The sequence below is a fragment of the Capra hircus genome, chromosome 1 (assembly GCF_001704415.2).
Source record: "Capra hircus breed San Clemente chromosome 1, ASM170441v1, whole genome shotgun sequence".
NCBI lineage: Eukaryota > Metazoa > Chordata > Mammalia > Artiodactyla > Bovidae > Capra > Capra hircus.
In genome coordinates, this window is record NC_030808.1 from 94682961 (window position 1) to 94709911 (window position 26951).

At 39.5% G+C, this 26951-nt stretch overlaps 1 protein-coding gene across 5 annotated transcripts in view; it reads right to left on the reverse strand.

The window, feature by feature from the left end:
• FNDC3B (fibronectin type III domain containing 3B) overlaps positions 453–26951 on the reverse strand; it is a 356699-nt gene continuing 330200 nt past the window's right edge. For 4 of the 5 annotated variants that reach the window (XM_018047697.1, XM_018047701.1, XM_018047711.1 and 1 more), the window contains exons 24-26: positions 16201–16367; positions 13423–13550; positions 453–3953 (exon numbers count right to left, since the gene is read on the reverse strand). In XM_018047697.1, the coding sequence (XP_017903186.1) occupies positions 3642–3953; positions 13423–13550; positions 16201–16367 (607 nt within the window). In that variant the 3' untranslated portion in view covers positions 453–3641. Of the gene's footprint in view, positions 3954–13422; positions 13551–15211; positions 15934–16200; positions 16368–26951 lie in introns of those variants that run through there. The other variant, XM_018047716.1, reaches the window with a different exon arrangement.

The window sequence follows — 26951 nt, forward strand, 5'->3', positions numbered from 1 at the left end:
CGAGGGAACGGGGAGGTCAGAACTGTGCGAGTCTGTCACAGAGAAGGAGCATCCCAGGTGCGAAGTGAAGAGGCAAACCTGGGCTCCTGAGTTTGGCATATGGATAATACATTAGAATAAAACTGTACTTTATCTACACAGACTCTGAAAAGAACTGGCTGCCCATGGGCCTTGTCCGCAACCGCATGTTAGTTGGCCCATTTAGGGAGACCCGGACTTGCAGCCTCTTTTGAAAAAACTAGCCTACATGTTTGTGGGTGGCAGACCTGCAGGGCCCCAACCAGGAGCAGGGTAGCAGCCACCCCTTTAGATGGCAAACCAAGCTCCCTGCACTATGCCACCTGCCTGGCCTCTAAAGGCATCTGAATTTACAACTTCTGGGATGTGGTTTAAGTTTTTAAAAAGTTAACAACAAAAGCAATCCTATTCATGGCAGAAGAACCCTACTTAAGTCAGAAAGAATTAAAACATTTATTGGGCATAAATATATTACATATACACTACAGATACAGTTAGGTATTACATATAGCATAGTATTTGCAAAATCTATACATTAAAATTGATATGGCAGTTTTAATACAATGTATATGAAATAGTCTAAAATTTACAATACAGGAAAACATGATTATTTTTTTTTTCTCCCAAAGTTGAAAAGCTTGGAATGTATGTCCAACAGTGAGGTAAAACATTTTGTCTTTCAATTTAAAGAATTGTGCAAGGATAACATTCAAACACATTCAATTAGGGCACTTTTCAAATTTGACAGGAATACTGAATTACTGTAGCCAACAAAACATGGTTAGAAAATGCCAACATTTCAAGTTGATAAGAACAAGGCAGATAATATGCAAAAAACCTTTTAAAAAAGTTTTCTTTTCAAACAATTTGAGGACAAAGGGAATTTTGCTTCACATGACTGGAATTTCTTGTGCCAGAGAGGAGTTTGACATACAGAGCATCAGAAAGCCACTCACTCGTTCCTACATATTGCAAAAGGGCAAAGAGAGAAGGTTAACATGACACTTTATTTTATTGTTCATGTGTAATGGCAATATATAGGTATATATCAATATCACATATACATAATATTTGTAATATAAAATAGTGCCAGATAGTGTGATAACTTTTTGACTGAGGAATTATAACGAACAGTCAACAATGGAGAGCAATAAAATAAAGTGCTTGTCAGCTAGTGTTTCACACACTTCAGCTTTCTGGTGGTTAGATAGTATGAAAATCTCTAAGCCAAAATTGCTATGAATATTTGATCTTTAAGTACTATTTCATTAAAAAAAAAAATTCCAACCAATTCTGAGAATTTCTTTATAGCAGCAGTTCTGAAGTGTTTCCAAAAAGGGATTTTATTTTTCTCCTGCAGACAAGGTTCTTGTACTCAGTTGACTCTTCATTGTTTAAAAAAGAAAAAAAAGCCTTCTCCCCAAAGGCATGAGATTGTTTCCGAAAATGCAGATGCAGTTGTTTGTTATAGTGGATTGTGATGCACATTTAATAGTGGAGTGAGTTTTGGAAGGCCAGAAACTTTGGCAAACATATATTTACCTTGATGCTATCAGTTTGCAAGGCTAATTAAACTAGTTATTCTAGTCAATAACAAAATACAGAACTTTCTAGTACTTACTACATCACAGTGTAGGTACACAGAATAATTCATTGATCTTAGCACTTTCTTTAAAGAGATGATTATGTTTTTCTCGGGTACATGTAAACGTTTCAATCACTGATAATGGATTTTTTTTTGGCATTTAATGCACTAGATGCTCTTTATCTTTAAAAACACAAGAAAATGTCAGAAGAATGATAATACTACAGATGTTGCCAAGGAACAAGACTGACCTAAAATTACAAAAGTATAAAATACAAAAAAAATAACATGCTACAAGGGAAAATTAGTACATAAGTACATTTTAAAAATTTTACAATAAATAAAGATTGCACTGTAATTGGCATTTAAAGTACTGTATGCAGAATATAGTATAAATAAACCAAAAACAAAATAATGTTGGTTTCCCCATGACTTTGGTATGGGAATATTATAAGCTAGTACAGGATACTGCATTTTAAGACAACATAGACCAAGCACAAAATAGCTATGATCAAGAAAAACCAAGTAGCAAAAATATACAAAAACAGAAGCAGGGGGATACACTGTGTCTGTTGCACCCTTTTGGAATATATTTGCACCTCCAACTCTTAAATGTCCCTGAGGTACGCAAACATTATGGACTTCATATACATAATCCAATGACTTTGGGTTAAAATTGACAATCTCATGAATCAAAATAAACATGCAAGAGTAACACTTTGCACTCCAATAGCACCTGTTGATCGAGGATCTCAAAGCACTTACAAACATTAGAATCCCCATTTTATTTTTTATTTTTAATGCATGGGAAAACTGAGGCACAGAGAGGTAAAGTGACGTGTTCAGGTCGCGCAGCAAGTTAGTGACAGATCCAGGGAGAGAATCTAGGCTCCTTGACCCCCAAACACCCTGTGTTTATTACCAGCTAATACCATTCCCTCTCCACACATAGCCAAGTCAACCCCCAAAATTAGGAACTACAAATTTATTGGGTTTTAATTTTCATTTGCTGTTAGATTAGTATTATGTGCACTGAATTAAGGAATTGAAATTCAATCACTTCATTGATACCTCAAAGAACAGCCTAAAGGCAAATCTTTCAAAAATAATGAGCTGACATATAAGGAGACTGCTCACAATTAGTGTAAATCATGGACAATGGGCAGAGGCACTAAACTGTCACCAGTTCTCGTCATATAATTCTGGTCAAACATAACAGAATATAATAACTCTAGTGATTAGAAGTAGTTATATACAAAGACAAACAAGTTAAAGCAGCTTTTAAAATAGCTGAACAAGGAAACAACTAACTATTGCACAATGCCCTCGAAAAGTTACTGCTATGAATTGACGTGGTAAAATCTACAATGCTCCATAATTTATAGGTGCATTTTGGTTACTTGATTTCTTAGACAGGCAGCTCATAGTGTTAAAATCATAAGAAATACAGATTATTAAAACATTTTAGATTAAAGTACACATTTTGATTTCGATGAGCTAAACAGTTAAATAACTGAGTGACAACATGGTTGTTTAGGGCAGCCTTATCTGAGTGAACATATCTTCCGTTATGTGGTGGTTTTTGTGTGGTAATACTCTGACAATGCCGAAATCCTAGCCCTGTAAGTACACACGCTGTGATTCATGTTCACAGATACAGATGATCAAGACATAAGAAGTGAACGGTGAATATAAATTACTAAACTGTAACACGGAAAAAAAAAATCAAAGGCTTGCAAAAGACATCAGTGAAGACAGAATAAAGGCAAATCTGAAAATTTTAAAAGAAAACATAAGCTAGCTTTTGGTATCTGGTTTGCTGCTTCTTTTTTTTTTTTAAATCCAGTTTAACCTCTTCCTAGTTTTGCATTTCAAAAAGGTGCACCAAAACACTGATATTTTTTTCCTAGCTAAATCTGTAAAATAAGTATATAAATCAAAGAACAAAAGGGCTTAAAAAAGGGAGTATCTGAATAAATGTGTATATTAAAATGTGTAGCATTAATTAAATTCATACCTCTAGTTTTGTTGGGTTTGTTTACTTCATTAAGAAGTACTGTAATATAAAGGCAAATAAAATGGATAAAGTTGCAAAGCCAACCACAATGAGGGCTGCAAACTGTTCATCAGTAGGCATCATGCTCTTCATTTTGGGATCATCTAAGCTCCCCATGTCCCCTGTAAGCATGACCTCACTTCGTTGTAGTACAAAAGCCGCAGAGGGACTGAAAGCTCCGCTTAGCTCCTGAGAGGTGTCTAAACAGCGACGACACGCACACACGCGGAACCGATAGTCTGTGTTGGTCTGGAGGCCTGAGATTTGGAATGTGGCTTCTTCTCCCTTGTACACCTTCAAGAAAAAGAAAAGTCCTGGTCACTTAATTTATAACAACACTGTGGTCTCTGAAGTAATAATCATACAACATTGGGTCCTTATAGAACTGGTTTGGTTTAAATGAACTCCACCACAACAAAGAGTACATGGATCGGCATTTGTCCAAGTCTGTATTTCATCCATAAAATATTCTGCCCTACTCCGAATAAAATATAAATTCAGTGACTCTGATATTGACAGGAGGTAAGGCACTCATCAGTACTGCAGCTGATACAAGTAATGGTGATGCACCTAGTGGAATTTTAATAATTTAGGCTATAAATCAGCATATGACTTAATTCTTATAAAGGGCTCTCTGATCTTGGTGCACAGAATTTCAAAAAATGTAAACAAAAACAAATTACAGAAATAAAGTGTAAAGTCTCAGCTGACATTCACTAGTGGCTACACCATGAAACCCTACTCCATTAGATAGCTCACCCCAGCCCTAAGAGGTAAACACTATTTTGACTTTTCATTCTGTAATTTGTTTTGTCTGCTCTAGAGGTTCATACAATCAAATCCTGTGCACTTCCCTGTGCCTAGGAGATTCATCTGTGTTATCAATTCAGTAGCTGTTCCTTTTACTGAAGAATAAGTATTTTATCACATGCCTGTACACTGATGTGTCCATTTGCTTTTTGACAAATATTTGCATTATTTCCAGTTTGGAGTTTTTATACAGTAAGAGTACTATGAACATTTTTGTACAAATCTTGGACTTAAGTTTCTCTCTTTCTTAGGTGAATACCAAGAAGTGCTGAGTATAACTTCATATCTAACTGCATGGGAAAGTTTTAACAAGCACATCCCTTTGTACCCCTGCCAGCTAAGCAGGAGAGTTCCAGTTGCTCCACATCCTCACCAACATTTGTTATTGTCAGTCATTTGTATTTTAGTCATTCTAATGGGTGAGACTCGTACCTCAATTGCATTTCCCTGATGCCTAAAGGTGTTTCCCACCTCTTCATGTGCTTATTTGGTCATTCACATAACTTTTGTGAACAGTGTGTTCAACTGTTTTGCCTATTTTAATTTGCAGTGGTTCTTTAATCTGGGTCTAAGTTCTTTGTCAGATATGTGTTATGAATATTTTCTCCCAGTTTTGTGGCTTACCTAATCATTTTAAAAGAATTTTTTTGAGGCAGTCCTATTTATCACAAATTAATATTTACTGTAATGGTCTGTCTTAAGTAAGTGTTTCGTGTTTGACCAACCTGTCCTTTTCCACTTTTCTTCCACTTTGTTCTTTTATCAAAGTGGTATTGATACTCAAAACACTTAGAGGAAATGATAATCACCTTAAAATTACATAAAAATCCATGTCTTATGTTAGAGATGGGAAAAAACTATCTGAAACTCAAATCAGTAAAGAGATTTGGTTAATTAAATAGGAAAGTAAAATTAACCAAACACATTCTAGCTGAGTAGCACTGAGTTAGCCTCATAAAGTGCTTAAAACATGGGTGGTATATAGGTAACTGCACAGCAAAAGTTAGCTATCATTACTACTACTACTATTCAGAATTTAAAAATACTTCAAATATATTTTTAACATACAGTGATCAAACATGATAGGGGTATTTTTAGTGACAGGCTACCTTAATAAAACTGCGAATTTTGTCCATTAACATAAATTCCTGAGAAAAGAGTGTTTCCAACAATCTCAACTCTGTCTGAAACATTTGCCAGAGTCATTGGGAATCTACAAACATTCAGTTGCTAAAGACCAGCACATAAACTTCCACAAGAAGCAGGACACTGTATCAGAGAACACAAGCGCACTGGCCACTCATTCAGTGTTGTGCAAACTGAAAGAGCAAGAAGATTGTTGTTTAGAAAAGTCATCAGAACATCCAATGTTCACCTGATATTCAGCCTTTTGAAAATTTTTTCTCCCTCATTTTCAAACTTTAGAAGTAGCCATTAAGAGTCTTATTGTACTTTTGTTTAGTGGTAAGCCCCAGAAAATCAATTGTGTTTTTCATATTTCCCAGATTCACCCTTCTTTTGCTATCTCCTTTTGTAAGATTTGAAGCACGTTCTGCCCGGTGAGTTACTCCATTTCTCTGTAAAGGTTGTGGCATGTGTCTTAGCAACTGCGGTTACAGACTGAACAGGGCTGGAGCAGCCAAGAACAGAAGAGCTGTAAGAAAACCCTAGTGATCCTGAGAGATCACTCCTTTCCCATAGCACACTGTTCCAATGATAAGTTAGTTAAATGGCTATTTTAAGACAAACTTGTCGTCATGGTGACTGCCCCAACCCACACATAGCCAGCTATTCAGGAGTTCAGACTACACCACAATGATAGTTGATGGATTATTTCTCAACATCATGTGCGTGGTCTCAGGAAAACAACGGTGCACCTTTCTTTACAGAGACCTTTTCATTGTGAATGTTCTTTACTTAATTCCCCAAATTTAGATGCTCAAATCAGTATTTTTCGAAACAAGTCTTTTCTTCGAAACTGTTGGGACCACTCATGAAGGGAGTGATCTGCAACCTATGGGACCAGCATACTACCAGTCCCTTCCCTATCTGAGCTTTGGTTTCCTATCTGCAATAGCCCAGGTAAACAATCTATTCTATTCATTTATATCTAGTGTTAAATTATTTCTATGGTTTCCAGAATTTGCATGGCTAGCTCCTTCTATGAAAGTTGGCTCAGAAGTATATTTAATTCCCCAGAAACCCAGTTCATGGAATCTTGAACAGAGACTTTATATAAATTTTTTTGATTTATATAACTTCTCTCCCTAAAGATCCCTGAAAATGTATTTTGAAAGTAAATGAATGCTACTTTTCTCATACCCTTAGGCAAAAAGCTTAGTGAAAGAAAAATGAATATCTAATTGAAGGGAACTTCCTTTTAATGACAAGTTCAATCAAAAGCTGAGCTTTAATTTGTAAATGTTTTTCTTTTAGCTCTTATTTTAATTGGAAGACCTCACCCCTTTCAAAAGCATTGTCAACACAATGTTTTTATTATCTTTATATATATAAATATATTGAGTGTGGGACTGTGTTCTATTTCCATAGCAAATAGCACATGGCTATAACGGAGAAGATGCTCATCGAACGTTCTAATTAGAACCCTTAAATACTTAAGAGTAGATATGCTTATACCACACAGTTTGAAAAGAGGAAAATTACCAGAAACAAGTACATGTGGACATTAAGTATTAGAACCCCCACACAAACCACAAGGTGTACTCTAGGTACAGCCTTGACTATACAAGGGAATCATTAACAACAATTGAGTTGTTTTCATTGCACTGATAGGAGTCAACAACACTTTTATGATTAAATCTTTTGGATTCATTCCTAGCTAAGGAAAAAAATGAAACAATCCGAATACTCCATTTCCTGAGGATTCTGGTTCCACAGGTTTGAGATAACCGGGTTGTTTTTGTGTGAATAATCACAGCCATAGGATCACACTGTCGGTAAGGTCATCAGGCCTGCAGCACAGTTCAGGTGACTTTTCATGGGACTGTGCCTCTCTCTGCAGCAAGCTGTGCCTCTTCTCCCTTTGTTTTCATTCGTGTTGACAGGGGCACCATTACGGGCTCTTCCTCTTGCCTCAACCCAATTTAAAAGGCATAGCTCCATCTAAGATTTTCTTTATTGAAGTAACCAATCATAATACAATAGTAAGTATACATGCAATATTATTTTTACAAAGACCATTTCTGTCCTTGATTTGGTGTGCAATATATTTTAAAGTAATTTTGACATGTTTATTCCAAGTGAGAGGATTTAAAGTAATACCCAGATAATCAAAATGAAGAATCTGTGACCCTCAATTCAGAGTAACATGCTGTGTAGTTGAAATCCTTGAAATCTCTTTTACTAATTCTCCCAAGAAAAGGAGATATAACTTTCCAGCATCACCATTTGCACAGCACTCTCTCAAGACTAACAGAGCTGATGTCCATAGTAACCCTGAAATGGAGAATTAGTATCTCCACTTTGACAAGACAGCAAAGCTCAGAGAGGTGAATAAGTCCTCCAATACCACATGACTACAGAAGGCAGACTTGACCTTCCTTGGCCCCTTGCTGAAGTGGGCATTTACTAACCTGCAGGATTCCTCTGTGGAGGGTGCAATGCTGGGCAGGAACTGCTGCTCCTGAGTCAAAGAGGATGGGAAGGGCACTATTACCGAACTGCGTCTTGGGGGCATGCTGATTCCACCCCAATGGGACTGGAAGCTCTGAGAGCACAGATTATGCCATTCTGTTATATGCCAGGCAGCCCTCACTGTACAGAGCACCTAACAGTTTCTCAATGAATCAGGGGTCCTATACCAGAATTCCAGGAAACTGAATATACATTTGTTTTATATGCAATTTAAAATGGATGTATGCATGAATATTTTTCTGGTAGAAGGGGTCATATCCTTCATCAGATACTTAGAGGGACCTATAAACCTACAAAGTGTTGAGAGTCAGTAAGACAAATAATTGCTTTTAAATATTTCCATCTTGATCAATTCTACTTTGTTTTAGATTTGAACCTTTATGAAAATAGTCATAGGGTGTTTAATTTCTGTTAGGGAATTAAATTGCAAACCATTAAAAAATATGCAGGCTCCAAGTCTTTAAAATTGTTCCATCAAGGTCAAGAGATCTTTCTTCACAGTACCTTGTGTGATACCACAAAGAATCAATACATGTCCCAAAACTATATTTTAAAAATGATACAAAATAAATTCAGAGATGCCATCAAGTTAAAGGTGGAGCTCTATGAATTTTCAGATGCTTCAAAGGTTTTCTTAATGCAATAAATCTGAGCAGCAACAGTATTAATAATATGTCACAAATTTTGGCTCCCCAATAGGTAATACTTTCTTAGAGCTTGTTACCCTTTTCTCACCTTCAGTGTTTATATTTATACACTTTATATAAAAATCATTGCTGTCTGAATACAAATGTATATCATTTCACTTTCTTGATTATAAAACTGCTTATGTCCTGTCTTGTGAGGTGAAAAAAGTCACCTGCATATACACACAATTTTCATTCTTTTCTTGAATGCTTTACAATTAATGTCTGAAAAGAACTTTTAAGCTTCTTGAAAAAAGCTTATGCTTGAAAGACTTTTTAAATGGCAGAAAAGCCAAATCAATCTATGCATGCATGCTAATGTAGAGTAAAACTTTAGGTGAGGACTTAATACTTGAAGTTAATAGACTGTTTCATAATTAGAACCAGCTGCTCACCCTACATCATGATAGCTAAACAAAAGAAAGCTAATTACAGAGTTTAACTCAATGTTTCCGGCAAAATATCAGCAAAAGCCTTGGCCCTTGCCATATGTTGCCTGTAAAAAATGAGCTTGGGGAACAGAAGCGTACTGTCCTATGATGGGTGATTTTTTTCACCTAAGTTACAAATATCACTTCTAAATCCCCCCTATGGTCAAGTTTAATTCTCATCCCCACTACAAGTATAAATCACCCTGTTCCTTTGAAACAGACCTTTTTCATGCATGCAAAAAACATTTATAGAGTGCCTAGCTATGTTCCAGTCCTGGGAAAATAAAAATGAATAACACAAGCCCACACTTTGGTGGATCCTCTGTGATTAGTGCTGTAATTGAAGTATACGCAGTGCTTCCTATAAGCCCACAGCTCTGCCGTGGTGTACGCTCTGCAATGATGACCTCTCATTTTCTTTTCCTTTGCCTCTATGAATTCAAAGCCTGTTATCTCTGGACTATAATTAACCACTATTTTGCACACATAATCTAAACAGGCTTCATTCCCTATCTTGTGTCCAGAACAAGTGAATGTAGGGCTCAAAACATCATGCTTAAGTTAATGCTTACTGAATAGGGAGAAGCGAAAAACTCAGTACAAATTGTCCCTGACTCAACTGCGACTTTTCATGTACCACTACCTGCCTAATCATTTCTTGGTAAATGCAGGAAGTACATGGTTACAAGAAGATTGCTAATTCCTTTCCACTGAGCCCGCCCTGGTTTAACTGTGTTTTCACCAAGAAACTCTTATTTATAGCTGGTTATTTATAATAAATATATTTTGAAGCATATATGTAATTGTATATTAGTATTTGTATATTCATGGGTTAAAATATTTTAGTATTAAACAGCAAGATTCAAAGCACATCTACCCATGAAATCTAATTTGAAAAACCCTATACTCTGGCAATGCCTGATGTATAGATATTGAATAAATAATGCTTTTTCAATGAAAAACAGCAATCAGTGTGCTTTAAGAAGCAGAACATTTACCCAAGAACAAGCAGAAAAGCATGGTAGCTGGAGAAAAGGTTTATAAAATACACTGATGAATGGTACTATTGGGAAGTGAATATTGTTAAGTGTTAAATGATACACTGTAAAATTTGTAACAGTTCATCCTTTAACCCTTGTTTACAATGCTATGGGACAGGATGATTCTATCGGTGTTAAAGATGACTAAACCTGGTGGGAGAAAAGGTCCTCCATTCTCCAGGTGAGCTGAAACTCTGAAATCAATCATATCTTTGAGGTAAGTTGAAAGAGTAACACATATAAAATTATTTACTGTGAAGAACTAGAACAAATAATTTCACAATTTGTATGGAAACACAAAAAACCTCGAATAGCCAAAGCAATCTTGAGAAAGAAGAATGGAACTGGAGGAATCAACTTGCCTGACTTCAGGCTCTATTACAAAGCCACAGTCATCAAAACAGTATGCTACTGGCACAAAGACAGAAATAAGATCAATGGAACAAAATAGAAAGCCCAGAGATAAATCCGCACACTTATGGACACCTTATCTTTGACAAAGGAGGCAAAAGTATACAATGGAGAAAAGACAAATCTCAACAAGTGGTGCTGGGAAAACTGGTCAACCACCTGAAAGAGAATGAAACTAGAACACTTTCTAACACCACACACAAAAACAAACTCAAAATGGATTAAAGATTTAAATGTAAGACCAGAAAACATACAACTCCTAGAGGAAAACATATGCAGAACACTCTCTGACATAAATCCCAGCAAGATCCTCTATGACCCACCTCCCAGAGTAATGGAAATAAAAGCAAAAATAAACAGATGGGACCTAATTAAACTTAAAAGCTTTTGCACAACAATGGAAACTATATAAGGTGAAAAGACAGCCTTCAGAATGAGAGAAAATATTAGCAAACAAAACAACTGACAAAGAATTAATCTAGAAAATATACAAGCAACTCATGTAGCTCAATACCAGAAAAATAAACAACCCATTCAAAAAATGGGCTAAAGAGCAAAGCAGACATTTCTCCAAAGATGTATAGATGGCTAGCAAACACATGAAAAGATGCTCAACATCACTCATTATCAGAGAAATATAAATCAAAACCACAGTGAAGTACTATCTCAAGCCAGTCAGAATAGCTGCTACCAAAAAGTCTACAAGCAATAAATGCTGGAGAGGGTGTGGAGAAAAGGGAACCCTCTTACACTGTTGGTGGGAATGCAAACTAGTACAGCCACTATGGAGAACAGTGTGGAGATTCCTTAAAAAACTGGAAATAGAACTGCCATACGACCCAGCAATCCCAGTGCTGGGCATACACACCGAGGAAACCAGAATTGAAAGAGACACGTGTACCCCAATGTTCATTGCAGCACTGTTTACAATAGCCAGGACATGGAAGCAACCTAGATGTCCATCGGCAGATGAATGGATAAGAAAGTTGTGGTACATATACACAATGCAATATTACTCAGCTATTAAGAAGAACACATGAGTCAGTTCTAACGAGGTGGATGAAACTGGAGCCTATTATACAGAGTGAAGTAAGTCAGAAAGAAAAACACCAATACAGTATATTAATGCATATATAGAGAATTTAGAAAGATATTAATGATGACCCTTATATGCAAGACACTAAGAGAGACACAGATATAAAGAACAGACTTTTGGACTCTGGGAGAAGGCGAGGGTGGGATGATTTGAGAGAATAGCACTGAAACATGTATATTACCATATGTGAAATAGAGCACCAGTCCAAGTTTGCTGCATGAGACAGGGCACTTAAAGTTGGTGTACTGGGACAACCCAGGGGAATGAAATAGGGAGGGAAGTGGGTGGGGGTTTGGGACTGGACACATGTATACCCGTGGCTGATTCACGTCAATGTGTGGCAAAAACCACCACAATATTGTAAAGTAATTAGTCTCCAATTACAATAAATTAAAAAATTATTTACTGTGAAATGAAATATTCTGTATAAAATGAGATTCTAAGGTGAAAGGAAACAAGAGTGTGTTTGCTCTTATTTACGAGGAATGGTGGAAACTGGTGAAACCATCCACTGATGTTAAACAATACTGGTAGCTGTTATATTTAAAACAAGTGTTTGCAAAATGTGTTTCAAGCAATTCACTTTTTAATCTGACACTTCATAGTAACAAAGGATTATGAAATTTACTAAAATTTTCTTTCTTTCTACACATTATTATTACATGAGGGATATTAACCAGTGAACTAACACAAGCCCTGAATCGTTTTTTCTACTTGTTCTGTGTATCTGGAGCCTTTATTCTTTATCTGAATAAAGAAGTTTTTGCAAATTATGATAAAGATTCAGAAGGCAGGTGGCATTTATCTTCAACCTCTTGAGTCTGATGTAAATACACACCTCTATTACAAGCGCTGGTAAGGAGCAGGTCTCAGCTTTCCCAACAGAGCAATAGTGTTATATTCTGCTTAACTACGTGACGTAGTTATTAAGTTTCTGGGGATGTTATGGAAACCTATAGAGTAGCTGAATCTTTCATAGCCAGTGACAAGACAATGAGTGGCTCTGGAAGAATCAGGATCAAAAAGGGTGTTAACGGATGATAAACCCAAATCCTTTATCATGTGATGCGTATAGTCTTGCTACTCAAGACATGGTCCATGCACTAGCAACATCAGTGTCACTTGGGGGCTTGACCCATGACCCCAGACGGACTGAATCAGAATCCACATGAACAGATTCTCATATGATCCTATGCACATTAAAGGGCGACAACAGTGACCCAAAGCTTCTGCATCACAGCCCTGACGGCTGATAAGTCATCTTCCTTCCTCATCCTTCAATAATAACTTCCATAAAAAAGGCAGATAGAAGGGCTTCAGTAATTAGGTTGACACTTTTTCCCTCTAGAGTAAAATCACTGACACAGTTTTCGATACATACACAGTTTGATACTTGTGAATATCACGGGCAATATCAAATACAAATATAGAACTTAAAACCCATGAGATCATGCTTGAGAAACTGTAAGAACATAAGCTAGAGCTACTATATCCTGAAGAGTCAAGTAATGGGTACATGTGAATCAGTTTCTACGATCGATTTTAAGAAAAATGTAGTTCCTCACAGCAACAGGCAGAGGCCAGGAGCCAACCAGACTGACAGGCCACATACATGCTACACAGGCTGGTTCTCACCTGTTTGTACTCAGATTCTCTTCCAACCAACACCTGCAGAATGTAGTTGACAGGGTCGCCTTTCATGGGTGGTACCGTCTCCCATAAAATTTCACACGCATTTCCTTCTAACTGTGTTACTCGAGGTGCTGAAATACAAATCCACACATCCACGGTCAAAAATTCAAAGTATCATATAAATGATCAGTACTGCAGTAATATTAGTGAGGACCCGAGAGAGGGGGAGGGTGCTTGTGCCTGCCCTGCAAGGGGAGTTTATCTGTCCAGCCCCCTAGAAATCCATCAGGGCACCCTTTACCAAGAGAAGGCATTCAAGCCATGGGCCAAGAGTCCTTTGCTCATCATCCTATTAATAACTGCTTGACCTGGCTTGCATTCTCATGTTTTCTTAAGGCTAATGAGAACCTTCTATGATTAAGTCCTGTGTTAGGTACTTTGCAAAACTAGACACTGCTTTCAAGGAAATTAAGATGTAAGGGAAGCAGAGAGAAAGGTATGGAACAAAGATAAGCAAGCAGACATAATGTAGGCTGGATAAGAATGAGAGGTACAAAGAAAACACTGGGGAGTTCCAGGGGAGAGAGGCCACGTTCACGTGAGGGTCTAAGAAAGGTTTGAGGAGCAGGTGGCATTTGAGGTAAGCCTGTAAAAGTTATCTTACGTTGGTGTATTTTAATTTTCTACCTACTGGACTCATCATTCCAGTTTAAAGTGAACTTATATAAGTTTGAAGCAGAGCACTTACAGGCTATAAAATTCTAATATTTTCTTATATTCAATATCTGATATGTTTCCACTTTGTAACTAGCATGTGTAACTCCTCTCACGGAATGCCCTTATTTTAAATTTCAAATTACATGAATTCTTTAGAGGCAGCTGTTTCTACTTTCAATTCTGTACAATACTATTTCAGAAAAATAAAAGTTGTCTTTAAAAAAAAGTTTGTATGAGTTGGCTGAAATTTATGGAAAAACAAAATAAAGAATCTCAGCCAACCACACAGTCCTCCAGCTATGCCAATTTCCTGAATCTAAAAGTGAGAGGAAGAAGACTTGACTGTGGCGGCCTGAGGACACCGTCCACCTGCAGAAACAGCACCGAGACCTACGAGGACTATTAATTTGGTGTATTTTCCAAAAGATCAAGCTACCTCAACAATCACTTTCAGAGGCAAAGATAGTGTTGGAAAGACCCCTGCACTTGTTTAGCTAACTGATAAAATGTGGCAAACCTCCCTGTTACAACAAACCTATGAACCACAGCATGGTCAGGAACTCCTGTTACAGCTAAGAGGCAAAGCCACACCAAAGTGCCAGGGCATTTAATATCCAAGTGACCCAGCAAGTCTATGTTCATTTACATCAGTATCTTAGTCACATGAAGAAGTCAAAGATCTTCTGGACCACTGAGGGGCAGGGGAGCACGGGGAAGGCATTTACCATACAGTACCCTGCAAGGGGGCTTCCCTGGTGCCTCAGTGGTAAAGAATTTGCCTGCCAATGCAGGAGACGTGGGTTCTATCCCTGGCTCAGGAAGATCCCCTGGAGTAAGAAATGGCAACCCGCTCCAGTATTCTTGCATGGGAAATCCCATCAACAGAGGAGCCTGGCAGGCTACAGTCCATGGAGTTGCAAAGAGTTGGACATAACTGATTCTAAGCGATTCTAAGTTACCCTGCAAGGTGCTATGGGAACCCTTAACAGAATGTGAGTCAGACCCTGACTCAGGCCCTGGAGGCCCCACACCCTCCTATAATGCACTCCATGTCCTGGTGTATCTGATACAGCTCTTTGTGTGGAAGCAGGTGATTCAAATGGCCTAGCTCTTGGGGCCAAATACATAACTTGTGCTCACAGCCTAGCACCTCAAATAACAGAGCCAACCCTCACTTGACCCCATGTAAAACCTGGTTCAAGTGGGCTGCTGGTCTATCTGTCAAACTCAGAGTCATTTTGGGCAGCAGCTGGATAAAGCAAAGAGGGAGGTACTGGGGAGGGGAGGGTACAGACTCAAGAGTCCTAGAGGGGCTGGACCTTGGCCCAGCACTGGTGAGAAGGGATAAGCCAGCTTTGCTCTGTTGCTGTCTGCCTGGTGGGTCTGCTGTGCAGAGGCAGCACTCTGTGGCTGAAAGCGGGAGATGAGGACTGAGCAGATCTGGTGGGGGGAGACCTTGAGTGGAGCTGGCTTTTGCTCACTCCCTGATCCCATGAAGTGGGCAGAAAATCAACCAGTCATTCACAAACCTCAAGACAAATATCCCAGGAGATGAGGACAGCCTGCTGCTGCAGCTTTCCCGTGAGAGCTGTGGGCTGGAGGGAAGGCAGGGATGCCGCCCTTGTTAGCTTCTCATCTATACACCAAGGGCATCCAAAGATGTGGATCAACTGTTGACGGGAGGTACTCAAACCTCTGCGGTAAACTCCATGGGCATTGCACCACCAGGAATTCACCTGCATTCCTAACCCAGCATCTGTCACTCCGGTCTCTCTCTTCCCTCTGTCCACCTATCTCCTGTGGGGATAAGATTGCCTCACTGTTGTCTGTGATAATTTATGTGTACTCAAGAGAAGTCACACCAGTAAGCCATCTCCTTTAAGGCCTCTCATTCCCCCCTGTAGAACCTATTTCCCAATCTTCTCTTTTAGAAAGTTCTTTTGACTGTATCTGGCTGAGATGAGAAATATTAGGAGAGCATATTTAAGGTCAGAATTGAGCCTCCTACACTAAATCCCAACATCTCCTCATAGAATAGCACACTGAAATACATGGTCTACAAACCTTTGATGGTGGGGGGGACACTCTTGGTTGTGCTGAAGGTGTAGGTTTCTGAGAAGGGCCCTTCCCCAGCCTCACTGGCTGCCTGGATTCTGAAGGAGTAGCATGTGAATTCCGTCAGCCTCTGGACCTTATAGGTGTGGCTGGGTCCTCTGTAGATTGAAATAAACCTAGAGAGAGGAACAGCATCCATTAGCCACCTGAACTTTTTATTAGTGACAAGAAATTAACTATGATACAAACATGCAACAGATTAGGCCAACTTGATAAATGCTTTTCATAGCATCTGAATAATCAATCAGTTGCTATGTTATAGTTAAGTTTAATATCTAATATACATCTACATAAAAGAAAAATACACACATTGAGGTACTCCTACGTTGGGTGCATAGATATTTACAATTGTTACGTCTTCCTCTTGGAATGATCCCCTGATCATCAAGTGTCCTTCCTTATCTCTTGCAATATTCTTTAAGGTCTATTTTGTCTGATATGAGGATTGATACTCCAACTTTCTTTTGCTTCCCATTTGCATGGAATATATTTTTACATCCTCTCACTTTGAGTCTCTATGTGTCTTGAGGTCTGAAGTGGGTTTCTTGTAGACAGCATATATATGGGTCTTGTTTTTGTATCCATTTAGCCAGCCTGTGTCTTTTGGTTGAAGCATTTCATTCATTTCCATTTAAAGTAATTATTGATATAAATGTTCTTATTGCCATTTCCTTAAATGTTTGGGGTTGATTTGGTAGATCTTTATTCTTCTCTTGTACTTCTTGACTATATAAGTCCCTTTAACATTTGTTGTAAAGCTGGTTTGGTGGTACTGAATTCTCTTAACTTTTGCTTGTCTGAAAAGCTTTTTACTACTCCATCAGTTTTGAATGAGATCCTTGCTGGGTACAGTAATCTTGGTTGTAGAATTTTCCCTCTCAGTACTTTAAATATATCCTGCCATTGCCTTCTGGCCTGCAGAGTTTCTGTTGAAAGACCAACTGTTAAACATATGGGGTTTCCCTTGTATGTTACTTGTTGCTTTTCCCTTGCTGCTTTTAATATTCTTTGTGTTTAGTCTTTGTTAGTTTGATTAGTATGTGTCTTGGTGTGTTTCTCCTTGGGTTCATCCTGTATAGACTCTTTGAGCCTCTTGGACTTGATTGACTATTTCCTTTTCCATGTTGGGGAAATTTTCAACTATAATCTCTCATCAAAAAGTCTACAGATAGTGAGTGCTTGAGAGGGCGTGCGTGTGTGGTGGGGAGGGCGCTCTTGCACTGCTGGTGGGAATGTAAGTTGATGCGGCCACTGTGGAGGATGGTGTGGAGATTCCTTGGAGAACTAGGAATGGAGCTGCCATGTGGCCCAGTGGCCCCACTCCTGGGCCCAAGCCTTGAGGAAACCAAAACTGAAAAAGACACATGTATCCCATTGTTCATTGGAGCACTGTTTGCAACAGCTAGAACATGGAGGCAACTTGTATGTCCACTGACAGATGAATGGATGGAGAAGTCGTGGTGCATATGCACTATGGAATATTACTCAGCCATGAAAAGGAACGTCTTTGAGTCACTTCTAATGAGGTGGATGAACCTAGAATCTATTCTATAGAGTGGAGTCAGAAAGAGATAAATGTTGTATTCTAATGCACATATACAGAATCTAGAAAAATGGTACTGAAGAATTTATTTATAGGGCAGCAATGGAGAAACAGACAGAGAGAATAGACTTATGGACATGGGGAGAGGGGAGGAGAGGGTGAGCTATATGGAAAGAGTAACATGGAAACTTACATTACCATATGTAAAATAGATAGCCAATGGGAATTTGCTGTATGGCTCAGGAAACTAAAACAGGGGCTCTGTATCAACCTAGAGGGATGGGATGGGGAAGGAGATGGGAGATTCAAAAGGGAGGGGACATATGTATGCCTATGGCTGATTCATGTTGAGGCTTGACCAAAAACAAAAAAATTTTGTAAAGCAATTCTTCAACAAAAAAATTAAATAAATACAAATTTAAGAACATATAAAGCTTAGAATGAGATTCCTTTAATTATGGTATAGATTCTAGAAACATCAGTTCATGCTTTTACTTACTGATCAAAACAGAAATTTCAGATTTTTCATAAGGTAATACTATATAATCTGATATGTTAATTACCTTCTACTATGTACTAGGCAATGAAGTTAATGTTAACTGGGCACCTGAGAAATACCATGTCCTCTTTACCAGAATTTTCTAAATAACTGAGGTTTAACTAGAAAATCCTTTCAATTTTAGCCTTTATCTTCCCAAGAGCTTTCAAAGCCCCTTTCTCAAACTAGAAAGATGACATTTAAGACTACACATCTTTGAGGAAATCTGTAAAAAAGAACAATTTTGCTCAGAATCATCCATCAGGCTAATCAAAATAACAGAAAAACAGCACAGGTGAGCTGGCCAGTTTAGACTGGCAGCTTATGGATCCTTCTCCCATCTGAATCAGGACTATTTTGTACTTTTCTGCTAAATAATTTTTCCATGACACAGGCATAGAAGGCATGAAAAAAAACAGGCCTTACATTTTAAGTGTTTTCCCCAGGGTCTTAGAAAATAAAAAATTTCACAATGAAACTGATGGCTTAGAACTAAAATATAACGTTACCACTTTCCTTTCTATAGTTAACTGTACACCTGTGGAAATATATAACTTCCCAAAGTTATCCAGGATCTTTAGTAGATTTGGAACCTGAATCTGCTGGCCTGACGATGCTCTGAGAACTGCCAACGGAGTTAATCCAATCATGATGTCTTGTTCCTACACAGGCCAATTCTCTCCCACTTTCCAGTGCTTTGTCCCAGCACCTGGGGACAATGCACTGTCTTCAAATACTGCCCCGAGTCAGCCAGCAGTACAATTACACACAATTCAAAATGTCTTACACTGATTTGGCTTAAGGATAGGCAGAATTTATGCATTCATTTAGCACACAGTTCTTGCCATCTGTTGTGTGTCAAGCTGTGTATTCAAAGATTAATTAGATGAAATCCCTGTTAACTAGTTGGTCCGGTGTGTGGGCAGGGTTTTCTGAAGGAAAGCAGCAGCTTTTCCACGTGCTAGAGAACATTCCCTCCAGATGGATGGATGGACAGATACAGAGATTAAGCAGCTTTTTTTTTTTTTCTTACAAAACCTATCAGAGTTAATACTTATCTTAAAGTATCATGCATTAATTAGCCTTTGCAGTGGAGTTCCTGAGCCCTAGTCATTTCACCTGTTTAATGTTCCTTCTGCTTTGCTGTGTAAGGAAGCACGTTTTACTGAAGAATGAACATTTTTAATTTCAGGAAGAGACAGAGTCCAGGCTGAAACCCACAAATACCATGGTAACCTACTTAGCGTACCTGACAACATCACCACTTTAATGAAGATACCCCTTGCTAATGCTAGAGGCAAACAGCTATTTATTAACTCAGCCTCACTCAGGCTAGAATCTCTAACTGGAGTAATTGCCCTTAATTATACCACAAAATGGAAGTCACAGTTTAAGAGGGAGAAATGTATCTTCACTATAAACTTGCAATACAGCCTGGTTTTTAAAGGCGTTTCGAGAGGATGACCAGCAGCAGTGCTGCTTCCCTGCCCGCTCCTGGCTCTGAGGAGGGTATTTTCTTTCGAAATAAGTTCAATAAATCTACATAGGCAGCAGCACTCGCATTCACAAGGAAATTTACTGAAGCAGAGTCAGTACTCTAATTTTGTAGTATAATCTAAACTGAGCAAATAGTATATTTTCTAACATTTCAATTTTCAAATTCATCAGAATCTGCCAGTTTTAGAACAGCTATTTTGTTCCTTTTTCTTGTTTTGCTGGTATACCACAGCATTTTATTAATCTTTTAAAAATGCAGTCCAATTTAGAAAAAGCATGCGGAACAGGCAATGGAAATGAAAAACTTTACAATTTTGCCATTAGGGTGCTTGTTTGCATCGAGGGACAGTGCAATGAAGCTAATGACAGAACCTACCTGATGGAGCTGCTGTGAGGTTTAAATGGGTTAATACAAGGGACTTCCCTGGTGGCTCAGACAGTAAGGCGTCTACCTACAATGCGGGAGACCTGGGTTCAATCCCTGGGTCGGGAAGATCTCCTGGAGAAAAGGCAATGGCACCCCACTCCAGTATTCTTGCCTGGGAAATCCCATGGATGGAGGAGCCTGGTAGGCTACAGTCCGTGGAGTTGCGAAGAGTCGGACACGACTGAGTGACTTCACTCACTCACTCACAAGGAGAGTACTCAGAATGATCTGGACAGGTAATAACTAGGCAGTGTGTGTTACAGTCATTTTGTTAATGCTGAGAAGATAGCTAACCCTGAAGTTACTGTCTTTCCTCCTGGGTGGAGGCTCAGCTGCGTGGGGAGAGGCTGCCCTGCACACACTGGTCGTTTACCCTCACCCACCAGACCGGTTAGTGAAGTGTGGGCAAGATGGTGGGATTCAGTGTGAAAGCCCCCGTAAGAGCCCCAGTCCCTACAGAGCAGGCCTCAAGCAAGTATCTGTTGATCCTAAGCCTTCTGTATGTGCTGACAGTGACTTCTCTTTCAAACAATAAAGACCAACCAAAACAAAAGCACACAAGCCAACACACACAAAAAACAATCCCTCTTTCACCCCAATTCTGTATTTTCTATCACTCCAAGAGGCAGGAGAAGAACGAACCTTCTTCAGAGCCAGTGCTTTATAGCCAGTTGCATAGTGGCCTCTCTGGTTAACACCCTATGGCTAGAACCACTCAAGGAGAGATTAAAAATATCCATCAAATGTTTGTTTTACCAAGACCAACTTATTTTAAAAATCCATTAATAAGTAAGCCAGAGGCCTTTGGTGATAGAATTAAGCATGCTACACATTCCAAGACGCAGTGATCGAAGAGTGAGGCTTTGCCGTGAAGAGGAGGACAGCGCTGTCCAGGTGTCCCAGGGGCACCTCCCCGCCTTCTGTTTAGAGCATTCAGGGTCAGTGCTGGGATCCTACGTGTGCATGCACCACCAGCCCTGCAACGTGAGCCACAGCCAGAGGCCCTCCTGTCCAGAAGGACCTGATCCGTATCACGCCACAATGCACCACCCGAGGCCCTGGAAAAGATCATCTCTGCCATGAGAAATCATCGGGGAAGGGGGAGGACCTAGAGCAGCTGGACTGCTGACCTCACCAGCAGGAGCTGCTGAAACTCTTGAGACCTCAATCCCCTGACAAGAGATGCACTATGTGGGGAGTCCGCGTTCCCCTGGGGCATATCTTGGTCTGTACTGCCTGGTGAAGACTGGGCCACCCTTCACTTCTCCCCTCTCCCCCTCCCCCACTGTTGGTCTCAAGGGAAGGGGCAGGGGTCTTGGACCCAGGAAGACTAGCCATGAGTCTCAGCCCTGCCCCTTACTGCCAAACCATTTGCCCCTTAATCTTATTTCTCTATCTGCAAAACAGGGACAGTATCCACCTAATAGGTTGTTTTGAGAGTCAACTGTGGAAATGTGGGTAAAAACTTAGCACTAAGCCCAACATACAGTAAGAGTTAAACACAAGGAGCCCAGTGGCTCCAGATCCTGTACCATGAGTGCCACCAACCATCCCAGTCAGGGCAAGGTACCCTGAGGACCACTGTGGCTCTCAACTCCCACCACACAGGCTATTCTCCAGGTGGCTGGGGCTACTACCAGTTCATGTCCCAGCAGGAAGAGGTCCATCTGAACTTGTGATGCTCGGCTGCATCTATTACGGCTTGTGCAAGACGTATAACACTCACCAACCCCCGCCGCCCCCTGCCACCGAATGGTAACCAGGGAGTTTGCATGAAATTTGTACTGCTCATTATATCACATGAATGCTTCTGTGCTACAGAAACACAAGATATTATATACATACACACACATTTACATACATAACAGGTGGCATGGTTTCTAGAATGTAGTTCATGCTGAATAAAGTCACTGAGTAATTTTAGTATCAGTTCAGGCCACAGGGGCCCCTGGTGATATCACAGCTCCTTAAAGGTCTTCCTGGAGCCCTGGGCTTACACTGGCAGTGCCTCTGAGAGGTCTTCTGCTCCACCCTCAACTCCCAATGCCCATGGCCTTTGGAAGCATCAGTCCCATGACCTAGGGTTCCTGTGAAGGCCAAGTAAGAGGACAGGAATGGAAACACCCTGGGGTTCCACTGCGGTTCCCCCCCACTGGTGCAGGGGCTGAAGGCGCAATCGGTAGTATCAACCTTTGTAGACAGACTTGAGTTTGAGTTCAACAGCCTGATGATCTTCACCAATGTAAGCCAAGTAAACTGTTTTCTCCTGTGTAAAATGGGTACTACAGTAGTGCCAACCCCCTCAGAGGGTTGTTATGAGAATTAAATGGGAAAATGCAGAGAGAACTCATTACAAATTACCTAGCACCTGTGAGTGCTTGATAAACATTAGTGGTTATTGTTTATAATACTATTTAATAACAAAGCAGCAAGGTTCATGGATGATTTACCTCCTTTCTCAAACTGGAGAAGTCTGGAGGGCACCCCCCTCACCCACATCCCTTAGGCTTCCTGGAGCTGGTGGGAAAACTGCATGTAAATACCATCGCCCTGTCCTGGGGAAGCCAGGCTGAGAATCGCTGATGAAAACAGTTGGAAACGGAGCAGCGGATGCTACAGAAATGCTGGCCATTAATGGAAATTTGGGCATTTTTACTTAGGGAAAGGAAAAACAAAGAAATGCTCTCATGTACTAAAACAGATACTTACTTGGAGGGGGAAACATAAACATGGCAGGTTTGGTGGGTTGCTGGGAGTTTATGGTTTAAATAAATTCTTTATGGCTCTGCCCCCAACTGGCTTCAGCTTTGACTATGTCTTCTTGAAACTAAACCCTCTGATGACCACACACACACGTGGGTTTCAATGCTGGTAACTTAGCAGTGATTGAAAAAAACATTTTACATATTTAAAAATACAGAACGAGTATACCTCTATTTTGCTTGCCTGTCTGAGTACTCCATGGTAGATATGAAGAGGTACAAAGACCTTGGCCCCAATGCAGAGCCCGTTACCATCATGATGAACAAGTCAAAGCTCTCCAGTCCGCTTCTAGACACTTGGGATAACAACTGTCTCATTCACCTGGCAGGAATTTACTGAGATCCAAATGAAAGGACCAAGAAAATCATATGATTTGTTATTAAACATATATTATGAGGGCAAAAACAACAGATTTTTGACATTTTCAAGGAATTCTTTCAACCTCAGCATTTTAGGCTTTAATATTGCAAAAGATGACTTTTTTGCACCGAAGTGCAACTGACAGAAAAAATTCAGACATATTACATTTTTATGTGCTTATTTTAAATCATTTCAGAGGAAAATGATATACAAAAAAGTTAATTTTAAAATCTGTTTCCTTAAAACAGTTTTGTTTAAAAAAAATCCAAGAATTCTCTGGATGGCATATAACAAGTTCATAGTAGAAAACAGGTAATCCTGAGGTTTCTGTGTTTACTTTCTTGTTGCTATCAGCACACTGAAGGCTAACAGCAGTCCATTAATATGAACTCAAAATGATCTAACCTGCTGACCTAAAATGGCCTGTGGTCCACAAATGACTGCAAATGGCAATTTCGAAATATCACAGATTAACAGGTGCTAGTAAGCTCAATGCAGCTATGTTTCTTAGCAATGCCATGTCATTACCTTCATTTTGTCTTAATTTCTCTGGATTGTGTGTGTGTGTCTGTGTGCATTCCCGACATTACTGAAGTTATCTTCGGGATGGAGGATGTTCAAAACAGGAATGAACAGTATGTGCCCTCACTCCAGCAAGAACGCAGAGTCCTGCCATTTCTATGCAGAAGCAGATGGCAGCTGGTGGCACCAAGTAGGGACACCTGAGGCAAGGAAGGTTCTTTTCCCAAGCTGGTTCTTATGTTGCCGAGAGTGCCAGTTTGGAGACTGAACACTCAAGTGCCAAGAGTGATTTCCAAAAGACCAATGAGGAAAGGCATTAATTTCCTAAGCCTCATGTTCCCAGCTCTACATGGACCTTTTGGCTTATGAGTAACCAGAGTGCAATACATTTTGGTTATGCTTCTTTTCTAAGAAGTAAAATGTCACTATAGCTACTGATGAAATTCTGTACATTGAATAAGACTATCTGCATCTTTTTTTTGTCCACACTGCACTTGATATATATCAAAAAAGAAATTTACTTATACTCAAAGCAAGGATGACTAGAATCTCTAAGGACCACCTGAGAACTTTGAAACTCTTCTTTTACTTTGCTTTCTAACATGTACAGGGAATCTCATCTTCAAGCGTATTCTTTTCAGTCTTCCAGATTTTTATTAGTCTACTTTTATTTTAGAGGCCTTGCCTCTATCCTATCTCATTTAGGAAAAAATGAAATGGAAAACGGTATCTACTTCCATTCTGCTACTTATTTTTTAGAAAAAACTGTAGTCTGAATTTTACTTCGGGTGCAAGTAAGATCTCAAATAGTTCATTTATTACCCTTCACCTCAGGCTGTGCTTAGAACATTTCAGCCTGAAACAAAATAAACTAGTAATATTTTTCATTTTGCGTGATGAATTTTTATGCTCCCTTTTAAAGAAATAAAAATTCTTGCGCCCCCCCCACCCCTCCCCCCGCCATCAGTCAGGGACTGAAGACAGGTATCACTAGCTTCATTTTGTAAGTGGAAAAACTAAGGCCAAAAGAAGTTAAGGGACATGCCTCTGGTCATTTAGAAATTTAGTAACGGATGTGGGATTACAACAGAGAATTGACATCCCTGTCCAGAACTACAACTGTCTTCCGGTGCTTGAAGATTATAAAAATGCCATTTACCCAGCAAGGGTGGTCATGTGAATTGGAGACTGATCCAGAGAAGCAAAAGGAAATGAACACCAAAGGTCTTTTGTAGGCCCTGAGTTAGTTAACATCTATTTCATTTAATTCAACAATATTCTCTGAGAAATACAAGCAGGAGTTTGTTCTATAATAGGCATGCGCTCATTCCCGGAGTGCTCATGTACTGTGGCCACTTTCATTTGTTGCCTAGTGTGTATTTTTTTACGGTTTCTTCATGCAGGTTACTTTTTGTTCCTCTTGAACAGTGAACTGGCAATTATACTGCACACATTACAAACCACCCCCAATTTTGCTGGCTAAAGGGAAAAGTGTCATGGGTACAAGGGCTGATTTAAATGGAGAACAAGTGGCAATTATCCAATTCTATTAGAGCCCTCTCTCCAATCCCCACTTGGCTGGAGCCTTGCTTTAAAATACATTGGGTGTCTGAGTAACCTGAACAACTGATTAACCATAAATGCATTCCTGGAACTTAAGTTCCTCTTGCCTCAGTGCTGTGTGTAATTATCAGGAACAGGGTCCCACAGGGTCAGGATGAGAGTCAGCATCAACTCAAATTCTGTTAGGGCAGCATCAACATTTTGTTTCAGTAACACAGACAGATGCTGCTTCAAAATCATCATTACAACATTATACTCTTAAAATGCATGAGCTGATCTTGTTATTCTAATCCCTGTATTAGGTTAATGCAGCATTATGAAAATGTTTACTTTTGGATATATATTTTTCTTGCATATAAAGGAAACAAAGACATTTGGATCTATGCTAGATCTGTTAAGAATAACAGAATTAATCACTCTATAGCCAAACTAACATAATTTTTGTTTTTCTGTTGAAATTAAATAAAATCACTTGTGCTATCTGCTTGTTTTTTCACATTAATTTATTTCCTCAGCAAGATAAGCTCCTTATAGGCAGGCTACATACCTCACAAGACCTAGCACACTGCAGTAATTTAAAAAAAGTTGATGATTGAGTGATCATAATCTAAGTGCTAGGGATAAACTTAGTACTGCTTTGAGGCTGCTGCATAAATATATAATCAGTGATCTTGGACTGGGAACCTTGTGGGTCAAAATCTTGAGTATGTGGGAAACAAATGTCTTGTTCAAGGGGAAAAACTTTCTACACAAGAAGTCCCAGTGAGCCGGATGAATTCTAGGTGGACTTACCTTGAAGCAAGGATTTGGGCAAGGTGCCCTATAGTAGTGAAAGTTGCTCAGTCGTGTCTGACTTTTTGTGACTCCATCGACTACATACAGTCCATGGAATTTTCCAGGCCAGAATACTGGAGTGCGTAGACATTCCACATTGTCCAGGGGATCTTCCCAAACCAGAGATCGAACCCAGGTCTCCCGCATTGCAGGTGGATTCTTTACCAGCTGAGCCACCAAGGAAGCCCTTTTTTTACATGAAGCAGCCCAAAGTTTAAAAAAAAAAAAAAATCCATGTGTAAAAGTACCAGAATAGGAAGCCATTTACATGAAGATCCAGGACATTCTGTTTCCTAAGGATTATAGCTTTGGTTTCCACCCAATCCTGAGTCCTCACCGCTGGTCTCCATCCTGAAGCTCTACAGCATGAGGTTATATGGACTGATACTCTTTTAAAACTCATCCAACCTGTTACCTTCTGAATAAGCCCTCTCTGTTCAATTTTCGGCCTAAAGCATATGCCATTCTCCCACCTTCCCTCAACACTCTGTGCTTAAGTCAATCTTTCAGCCTTTCACACTATGATCTGCTGTCTCTTCTACCTATGCCCACTAGACTGTGATCTATTCAAGAACTAAATAATGCTGATAAATGCCTGGCACTTTGTAGGTGCTCAATAAATAGTAGTGCCTTTTCGAGGGTTTGAAAATACA